This window comes from Lycium ferocissimum, chromosome 12 (genome assembly GCF_029784015.1).
Source record: "Lycium ferocissimum isolate CSIRO_LF1 chromosome 12, AGI_CSIRO_Lferr_CH_V1, whole genome shotgun sequence".
NCBI lineage: Eukaryota > Viridiplantae > Streptophyta > Magnoliopsida > Solanales > Solanaceae > Lycium > Lycium ferocissimum.
In genome coordinates this window covers 61,380,117-61,390,874 of record NC_081353.1, presented here as the reverse complement: position 1 = coordinate 61,390,874, position 10,758 = coordinate 61,380,117, and the positions used below count along the sequence as shown (strand labels likewise).

The window sequence follows — 10,758 nt, the reverse complement described above, 5'->3', positions numbered from 1 at the left end:
TAAAAGATCACTGATCATATAACGAACGCTATCAGCGCAAATAAAAAGTATAGGAAAAAGATGGACCTGAGATGTCCTACGTAAACGGAAAGCGGTCAGGTTTTCAACCAACGGTACACAACATGCAATACTAACTGAAAGCTCTAATACTTACATCTCACTATGAAAAATTCATCACGTTTGCTAATACCAAATGAATAAAAAGATGATACTCATTGTCATTGATCTTCTCTAAATAAGAACGTGCACAATTTATGCCTTTCACAGGTTCTTACTCTGTTTCTTCATAATTCTTTCGCAATTTCAGTCGTTTCTTTGTTTGAAAGTATATTTCTTAAGTCGATTTTTTTTAGCTATTCTGTTCATGGATTTTTGTGTTCTTGATTTCCACATTTGCATGTCAACCTCCAGCAGTTGAGTCTTGGTATGGAATATCGTTTGAAGATTTTATTAATGGGTAGTATATCTAAACTTGCACTTTGAGTTAACCTTCTTTTTGTCATGAACTATGGGCAAATTAAAGACCTCTCTGACTGCGTCCAATTGGTTGAATAAACTGAAGTAGAATTCTTGATTGCTTATGCAATTGCTACTACCATTAAATTTTGTACCACCTCATTTAAAAGGTTAAACTGTTAGAAAAATACCACTTTTATTTACTTTAAGCCTACTAACATACTCTCTGTGTTTCGCCTAAGTTATTTTTCTTGGCCAAATTGGTGATATTTTTGTTTTGTTTATGAATGACGGTGAAACTCAAACTCATGACCCCTACTCTCTTTCCATGTAATCTTGTGACCACCACATTTAAAGATGTGAAAAGGGCCAAAAATACCCTTGAACTATTCAAAATATATAGACTTTACCCTATGTTTTGTGGCTAAAAAAATGCCCTTACTATTAATCAACTAGCTCAAAGATACCCTCCAACTAGCCAAACAAAACGCTTCCTACTAACGGTTTCTCCAAAACAAAGGAAATTGGGCCAATTTTGTCCTTGAACTATTCGAAATGGGGGCCTTTTTAAATTCTGCAAGATTTAACTAGCTAATCAGGTTTTCATCCTACTTGCATTGGTTAAAGTAAAATAAACGCTATTTGGTTTTTGTTCTGCTAATTACTTTTTTAATTGATTATGTGCTAGAAGGCAGCTATCAAGAGTTTTAATTGTTTAAACAGTCATATTAGCTTTTAGAAAGCGATGTAGCTGTTGTAGAAGGCGCTTGTTCCTCATAAATTTTGTAGACTCTTCTTGGAGTGATGCAAAGCGAGGGGTTATTGCTTCTCGGGGGAAGTCATGCGTGTCAATCCATGACACGAAGTGATCCAAAAGTAAAGTGGAGGTTCTTTGAATCTCAACTTTGAGAGGATTAATATTTTATATTATTGGATATTGGATGCTGAAATCAGTTATTTTAACTACAATTTGATTATTATAGTACTAAATTCATTATTCAATTGTATTTGACATTTATTAGTTTGCCATAGATTGTACGCTTCACCTCTTGCTTTTCGCTTCAAGCCCCATGGACCTTGTTGCTTTTTTTCCCTTCAAAAACACTGCTTCCGGTCATTTCTCCCTTCCTGAGTACATTTACACATTATATGTCTTGATCCATTTATTCACTTGTAGACTAAGATAGTAATTTTAGGAATGAAGTGGGCTGCCTCACTTAGTATCAGAACAAGATGCAACTCTTTCTTGTCCCTTCCTAGCTACTCCTATTGCATTATGTTTGAAGTGGATATGGACAGTGATGGTAACTCCTTTTGGATTCTTGTGATGCCACCCATGATGGTTTAAACTGTTGGAAATCTTACGGAAAATACTTGATCATGAACACTTGTAGCAAACTCTTAATACTTGATCACGAACCTTGTCGGAAATTCTTCAAAGCTTGAGGCATGTCAATTAAGACACTGTCCTTAAGGATATTTCACCGGTATGAGTGTATCTCCCAGGATTCAACAAGCTCTTCTAGTACAAAACTAGGAGCTAGAATCTAACAAAGATTAACATAAAGTAAAAACCCAGCACAACATAATATAGAAGAAATAATATTTCTTTGTATATATCATCATAAGGAAAAAACTACTACTAGTATATATAGTAGAAGAACTCAAAAATGGTTGCAGCCAAATAATGCCCCAAACGGTCACTTAGTGATAATAGCTATTAATGTATCAAATTAATAAATTAGTAAATACTCATTGTATACAAATCAGCAAACGTTAGAAAATATATAAAATAATGACTATTAATTATGATTAGTAAAGAGTAATAATTTGATATAATAGCCATAGTTAATGTTTAGTATTTGCATTAAAAAGATATTAATACCCATTAACATGACTCCAAAAATGCACATAGATAATACTTCTTTTTGAGATATTAAAACTCATTTTTTTCACAACATAAACATGATGACACGTTGCATATAGATGATGCAATTCCCTTGTTGAGACATTTTTGATTTGAGCAATTCTGCTTTATAATGCAGATATCTTCTAAATTGAATGCTGTGCAGTAGTTTACTATCATGAACTCCATCCTGGATCGTGTTTCCAAAGATTATGGTAGACGGAACAGCTCAAGTGTGTACAGTAGCGGGGACATCTTCGAGCCTTTATCAAGTATTAATGGTGAGGCTGAAGGGAAAAAACATTTATTCCCTATAGTGCTGGCTAATTCCCCTCACTGCGCTTTGTTGTTTCTGCAGCTAAGCAACGGGCAAAATTGGTAGAGTGGTTAAACAGCGTTCTTCCTCACTTGAGTTTGCCTATAAATGCTTCTGATGAGGATTTACAAGCATTCTTGGTTGATGGTTCTGTCTTATGCCAATTATTGAATAAGCTGAAACCAGGTTCTGTACCTGAGGTAGTTTATAACATTTTTGATTTTACAGTATGCAGGAGTAAGTATGGTTTTGTTTGTTGATTTAACTGTATCCTTTGTTCTAGTGTGGTGGTACAGTACACTCTCCCGAGCTACACTCAGAAAATATTAAAAGGTTTTTGTCTGCTATGGATGAAATGGGCTTGCCCAGGTTTCAGGCATCAGACTTGGAACAGGTTAATGACTACAAACTTCTGCTCATGTCATAACCAACTTATGGAGTTTCATGTCTACTTATGATCACAGAAAGTTCTTGTATCCCTTAACTTTGTAGGCCATTTGAGTTGTGTAACTTTTTCCATATGCCGAAATGTTTTATCCTTCTTTACCTTTATATATTGAACTGCCATCTTTTTATTTAAAATATTTTAATAATGATAAATTGTCCAGGGTTCTATGAAAATAGTACTGGAGTGCCTTTTAACACTTCAGGAAGAATTTTCAAGAACTCAGTCTTCCCCATCCCCAGGAGAACGGCAGAAGACAGGATCAGATTCAAAATTCCAGCGTGCATTGAGAAGTCCTATAATGACAGGTATTGATGTTTGTTTCAACTCCCAAATACAATTAAGAAAGGACCATGAATTCTTTCATCATAGGACCAGTGGAGATTGTAGTTGCTGTATTGAACTGCTTCAGTTGAGTTTCTGTGTAGATTCAATTAGGGACCATGTAATATGCAACATAAAAGCACGTATAAACATGGCATAGCTGTTTGATATTTGCTTTGCAAACATCAATCGTCTTTTTCTCTCCTTGGTATTAAGAAGTTAATCAATTGTTAAATTAGGTATATAACTGTTTGCTCTCGCTACTTCTTCAAACTCCGCAGGCCATTTTCCTTCCTCAGACTGTTAAGTTCTTCTTTGTGAACTTTGTAGAGCCATCGGCCGCGTTAATACATCACGTCGGACATAAGTTCCATGAAGTATTTCAGCTTAAACAAGGGAGCCACACTGAAATTCCTGCTGCAAAGATTTCAGAAATGATGAGATCTAATAGTTTGGATGTTAGTAACAAGTCACCCCCACCCCTTTTGTCAACAAATTCTTTGAGTTTATAGTTGTTCCACTCATTTCATTTTTTATTGCTTTCAGATTGCCCCAACGCAGTCACTTCTAAGTGTTGTAAATGGGATTCTTGATGAAAGCATTGAGCGGAAGAATGGGGAGATACCTCAAGTACGCACTTAAATTACATATAGAATTACTGTTCTATATGAATACATTACAGAATATATGGTTTAAGATTAGTTGGGTGTCTAAATCTGTCAGCGTGTAGCGTGCTTATTGAGAAAAGTGGTGCAAGAAATTGAGCGGCGGATAACTACTCTAGCTGAACATCTTAGAACGGTATAATATGTAGCTGTATTCTCAATTTCTCTTTTCAGTGAATATGGTTCATTTTATTTTTCTTTCTATGCCTGCAGCAAAACAATCTATTCAAGACTCGTGAACAGAAATACCAGTCAAGGATCAGAGTCCTGGAAGCCCTTGCAACTGGGACTAGTGAAGAGACACAGGTAGTTATGGACCTCAAATTCTAGGAAAAGTTGCAAAGTCTGCCACGTTTTACTCTTCCGCAGTTTTTACCTTTACACATTCAATTCTTCTGCATTTCTGATTGTCATGAACCAGCTTCAGCAGATTAAGGTAATTTTCTAGTTTTTTTCTCTGCGCATTGCTAGCTCGATTTTCAGTTGAGGTTTATATTTGCTTTCTCTCCCTTCCATTTCCTCTTCTTTTGTGTGCTTTGACACTCATTAAACCACCTATGCTTCATCCCATTTGTTGCTTATCGCAAGTAGTGCAGAGATCGCGGACATTTATCATTACTTGCTCAGATTGATAGTCGCTTGTGCTTCTGATTAGAAGTGTCCCCTAGAATTTGTTCGTTAATCGTGTCAAGTCTGTTATTGATTGCAAATGATATGATGTCAGAGACTAGGTACTTCCAAAAAAATTCAGCTGCATCATTCCTTTCAACAATCTTTAATTTTACTATTCCTTGGTTTTGAAATCACATGCAGAATGAGAAAAACAAAATGGAGGGGAAAAAGAAAAATGAGGAGCAGGATGTGCCTAAATTGGAAGAGAAGGATAATCAAATTGCGGCATTGAAGCAAGAACTGGAAATAACTAAGAACTCCTATGAATCGAAAGAGAAGGAAGATCATGGTCAAGAAATCACAGCTTTGAAGAAAGAGCTGGAAATAGTTAAGAAATCATATGAATTGAAAGAGAAGGAAGATAATAGGCAAGAAATCACGTCTTTGAAGCAAGAACTGGAAATAGTTAAGAAATCGTATGAATCTAAAGAGAAGGAAGGTCATTGGCAAGAAATCACAGCTTTGAAGCAAGAACTAGAAATGGTTAAGAAATCGTATGAATCGAAAGAGAAGGAAGATCATAGGCAAGAAATCGCAGCTTTAAAGCAAGAACTGGAAATAGTTAAGAAGTCGTATGAATTGAAAGAGAAAGAAGATCATAGCCAAGAAATCGCAGCTTTAAAGCAAGAACTGGAAATAGTTAAGAAGTCGTATGAATTGAAAGAGAAAGAAGAACATAGCCAAGAAATCGCAGCTTTGAAGCAAGAAATGGAAATAGCTAAGAACTCGTATGAATTGAAAGAGAAGGAAGATCATAGGCAAGAAATCGCAGCTTTGAAGCAAGAAATGGAAATAGCTAAAAAATTATATGAACAACACACCCTAGAAATGGAAGAAAAGGCAACAGAAGCTCAACAAGAACTTGAGGAGAAGTTGAAGGAGGCCACGGGCCTTCTGACGGAATCAAGAAATAGGATAAAGGAACTTGATACATTTTCTCAATCAAAATTGCACAATTGGAAGAAGAAGGAGCATATTTACCAAATATTTACAGATTTCCAGTTGGGCGCACTGCGTGTATGCTTGGTCTCTTTTCTTCTTTTTAAAATTTTCCTAACATGCCATTAATGTGGAATGTATAAATTAGACCTCCATGAATGTTCAGGAACTGAGGTTTTCTTCTCAGTCAATAAGGCAAGAAGTGGTGAAAACACAAAAGAGCTATGTGGAGGAATTCAATCAACTAGGTCAGTTCAGCTACTTGAAGTGTTATAGTAACGTCGTTTATGATGGAAGTATAAGTGTAAGATATCAAAAGAAGTTTTAACAGTAACTTAAATAGATTTCACTTATGAAATCAAATTTCGATTACAGGTGAAAAAGTTGGAGCATTAGGACATGCAGCTGCAAACTATTCTACAATCCTTGCTGAGAATCGCAAACTGCACAATGAGGTGCAGGAGCTAAAAGGTGTGATATATAACGAATTTTTGTAATTTCGAGGACTGAATTAATTGTCTTTCTTGTTCATTTACTTATGGTTATTTTTCAATTAGGAAATATCAGAGTATATTGTCGAATTAGGCCATTCCTTCGTGGACAAAAGGAAAAACAATCAGTTGTTGAATACATTGGAGAAAATGGGGAACTTATTGTTGTAAATCCTTCCAAACAAGGAAAGGAAGGCCGCAGGTCGTTCAAGTTTAATAAGGTCTATAGTCCAGCTGCAACACAAGGTTTTCAGATTCCTCCATATGATTGCGGATCTTAATTAATTCTTATATCTCTGATCTGCAAAGCTGCATTATGCATAATGAACTCTAAAATGAATTCACCGTTCCAATTCTTTTACAGCTGAGGTATATTCAGATATTCAGCCCTTGATAAAATCCGTACTTGATGGATATAGTGTATGTATATTCGCCTATGGTCAGACTGGATCAGGGAAAACATACACCATGGTAAGAACTTCTGTATATAAATTTATTAAATATTTTTATATATTTTTTCACTTTCCTGAAGTCAAATACAATTGACCTCCAGACTGGCCCAGATAAAGCGACTGAGGTGAATTGGGGCGTCAATTATCGAGCTTTAAATGATCTTTTCAGAATTTCTCAAGTGAGAGAGAGCACCTTCACATATGAAATTACAGTTCAAATGATGGAAATATATAACGAACAAGTTCGTGACTTACTCTCAAGTGATAGTTCACAAAAGAAATATCCTTTTATTTTCTGCATGGTATCTGCTTTGTTATTTTCAAACATTAAATGATTGACCGCACTGAAATTTTCTTCAGTTGTGCTTTCTTCCTTCCTCTTTGTTGATACTATTTTGTCTTACGTTTACAATTAATTACCAGAAAGACAATCTCAGACTTGCATATAACATGCATCCGGTTAACTGTTTTCCTTGATTTGCACACACTTGGGATATTATCAACCTCCCAACCTAATGGATTAGCTGTTCCAGAAGCAAGCATGCATCCAGTAAACAAGACCTCTGATGTCTTAGATTTGATGGATATTGGATTAAGAAATCGAGCAAAAGGTTCCACTGCAATGAATGAAAGAAGTAGTCGATCACACAGGTTCCCTTTAACAACTTTAAAGAATTCATCTCTATACTTTGAAGTTTATAGCAAGTTGCTCGGACTCTTCACTTTCGATGCCGCACCCGTGTCGACACGGCATGGGTGTGGGATCCGTACCGGATCTGGTCAATTGATTTTGGGTACTTTGACCAAAATCGATAGAGAAATTCGGGACAGATACAATGATTTCTAGAAGCAAAACAAAAGCTAGGATGAAATCATAATTTAGGCGTTTGTTTTTTTATCATTAAAAGATATTTGTATTAAAAGTCAGCAACCAGAAGGTGAGTTAAAGATATTTAAAGGTCAACATCACTGCTGAATGTGCAATGAACTCAAGAAGTCTGTCATAGCTTCTATATCCTTTGCAATAGCCATGTTACACCAGAAAAACATAAGGAGATGCATCTGTAAAACTTGCTCTCAAAAATTCGTGCATTCCTTTCTTTCCAAATAGTCCACCATAATTCAGGCATATATTTATAGCTCTATGTTTTAGATATTTGAATTATTTTTAGCCACAACCCCGCACCCGTACCCATACCCTCGGATCTTAAAATTTAAGATCATGAAGGATCCGAACCGTATCAGACACCTGCACCCGAGTCCGAGCAACTTACATTTAAAGTACATATCTTCTCTTTTTTATGATGGGTGCTTTCCTATAGCATACTGAAACTAGCTGCAATATGTGCCCAGTATTGTCACTATTCATGTTCACGGGATGGATATAAAGAGCGGTTCATCCCTGCATAGTAGTCTTAATTTGGTGGATCTCGCTGGAAGTGAAAGAGTCGACCGCTCTGAGGTGACAGGAGATAGACTGAAAGAGGCGCAACATATAAATAAGTCATTATCTGCCTTAGGAGATGTCATTTCTGCTTTGGCACAAAAGAATGCTCATGTCCCATTCAGAAACAGCAAGCTCACTCAACTCCTTCAGACTTCATTAGGTACTTCTTTTTTTATTTATTCAAGTTAGTCTTTTGATTCTTTCAGCAACATTTGAGCATGAATCATAAGCAAGTAGTGTTGGAGATATTTCAATGCGAAATAGAATATGCTTGACATGGTTAAGAACCTCCATAGTTTTAATCTTAAAAGATTTTGACCACACTAGGTACTTGCTATTTCCGTGCAATATTATCTTCTACATCTCGGGTACTTTTTCTGATAACTAATCTTGCTTTTTTGGTATTGAACTGTGTATTTATGATATTTGAGTACCAGCTAGGATGTAAATTACTCCAGCATTTGCAATTCCGTAATAAGTTTGAATGACTCTCTTTCCTCGTTAATGTGCTCAATTGTTGCATACTCACTCATTATTCTATTTTGTTGTACAGGTGGTCAAGCAAAGACACTTATGTTTGTGCAGCTTAATCCTGAAGTTGGTTCATATTCAGAAACCACGAGCACATTAAAATTTGCTGAAAGAGCATCTGGAGTAGAGCTAGGCGCTGCTCGAAGTGGTAAAGAGGGCAGGGATGTAAGAGATTTAATGGAGCAGGTGTTCTTTTAACTTTAAATGCATATTACAAACTTCCAATTTCTGTGCTAGAACTGAAACACTATTTTATGCTTCCTCATTTAGGTCCCTTACTCTGCATAAATCTATGATGTCAGTTGCCAATCAGTTGTATGTATGAGGATCAGAAGCATTAGATGCACAATTATTTTTATTTTTGGGAGCACGTGCTCTTACTAAGCGTGTCATCTTCATCTTCATACACGCAATTCTTTTTATTTAAAAAAAAAGAAAAGAAAAAAGAAACACTAGAGTTTTAATAATTTGGAGATAGATACAGTGTTTTTTGGGCTATGCAGCTCCATTCTAGTATAATGTTGTGGCAATCGTTTTGGTTTGCGTTTGCAAGAAAACTGAGAGATATGATATGCAGCCTGACTTTACTTTGTAGGGTGTGAATTGGAGTCTCTTGTAATTTTTAATCTTCCAGGTTGTGTCTCTCAAGGATACGATATCTCAGAAAGATGACGAGATTGAGAAACTTCAGCTGACCAAAGATAAAAAAAATGTTTACACTGGAGCCGACAGCGAGACACATAGTACTGATTGAGGTTTGTCCCGTCATCTCCTAGATTTTATTTGAGGTTTTTTTTATTTTTGGCCCATCGGCCAAAATTAATTACCGGCGCTAGCAAAAATATACAAAACATACACACTGATATGTATATTTATGTATACAATATGTCTATTTATACTTAATATACAAAACAACATTTGCCCTCTATTATTTTCTACAGTGGCACAAAAATGTAATTACCTCAATTTTGTTTTTGTGAAGATTCCTGATAACGCTGAAAATTTTCTGGTAAGAACAAATTGGAATTACTGAGAAAGCAGCTTCTATAAGTTGAACTACGTAAAGGAGACTGATGAGCATTATGTAGCTAGTTCCTTGCACTATAGTGATCAATTTAGACACCTAAAGGATCCCTCTGAAACTGCGCGAAACTAAGTCTGCAGATACTGAGATCTTTGGATTTTGTAATGCAGATATTGTAGAAAAACTGAGAGATATAATAGCTGATGGTTGTCTTTTTATGGACACAGGAACTGATTGCTGTGCTGAAAACAATCTTTTCTCTGAAGGAGCCAAAAATACAGAGGACACAGGTAAGTAAGTTTATATGTTTATATCATCTCAACATGCCTATGCTTTCCGTAAAATTCCATCGTGTTTGCAATTGATACTATAAAAACCACAGGGATTCCTCTTTTCCTATTCAAGTACATCAAAATACCTTCATTGGCCATACATTATACGTACCTACACTTTATATAAACATGATTGTCATCTGAAAAGTGTCTAACTAGAAAGAATCTAGAAAGAATAAATCAAGTTCTTCAAACGTTCGGATAATACAAACTGCCTAGAGAAAAAAACCTGGAAATTCCATGTTAATGAGATAAACTTTTCAATTTATCATCACCTTTTTGAACAAGAGGAATTCCACTTTATCTGGACATAGATGCGTATTTAGTGTTTGTTGAACTTGCACTTTTGAACCGTTTAAATTGAACTGACTGCTTGACTAGCATATTATATGATCCTTTTTTGCAGATCATTGAACAATCTAAAATTTGTAGACCTGCTGGTCTTAAAAATTGGTGTTGTGTGATTGGTATTTCTCTTGAAATTGGATCAAAAGTGACCATTTGGCTGGCCAAACCTCCCAAAACTTGCAAATAACATGTAGTTGTAGTACTTGTCATATTTCATTCTTTCTTGATTAAATTAAAGAGTCTCATTTAGTGTAAAGGGTTGTAAGATAGTACTTTTTTTTTTTTTTTTTTTAATTCATCCTTTTTTTGGTTGGTGGGGTGGGGGTAGGGTGGTGGGGAGATGGGTTTGGGGGAGTAGAGGATCTTGTAGTAAAATTATTATTGATAGGTTTCTTGTTTTTCTACTATTG

General features: G+C 35.7%; 1 protein-coding gene across 1 annotated transcript; it reads left to right on the top strand.

Moving 5' to 3' along the window:
* The first annotated feature begins 2,501 nt into the window (after positions 1–2,501).
* LOC132040874 (kinesin-like protein KIN-14M) lies at positions 2,502–10,758 on the top strand. The gene is made up of 20 exons (XM_059431563.1): positions 2,502–2,643; positions 2,721–2,878; positions 2,962–3,072; positions 3,287–3,431; positions 3,778–3,905; positions 3,994–4,077; positions 4,171–4,248; positions 4,326–4,418; positions 4,926–5,801; positions 5,890–5,971; positions 6,099–6,194; positions 6,281–6,460; positions 6,579–6,685; positions 6,768–6,946; positions 7,153–7,317; positions 8,020–8,273; positions 8,667–8,830; positions 9,279–9,399; positions 9,896–9,958; positions 10,407–10,758. Exons 1-18 carry the CDS (start codon positions 2,541–2,543, stop codon positions 9,396–9,398), a joined length of 3,123 nt encoding a protein of 1,040 aa, XP_059287546.1. The 5' UTR covers positions 2,502–2,540; the 3' UTR covers position 9,399; positions 9,896–9,958; positions 10,407–10,758.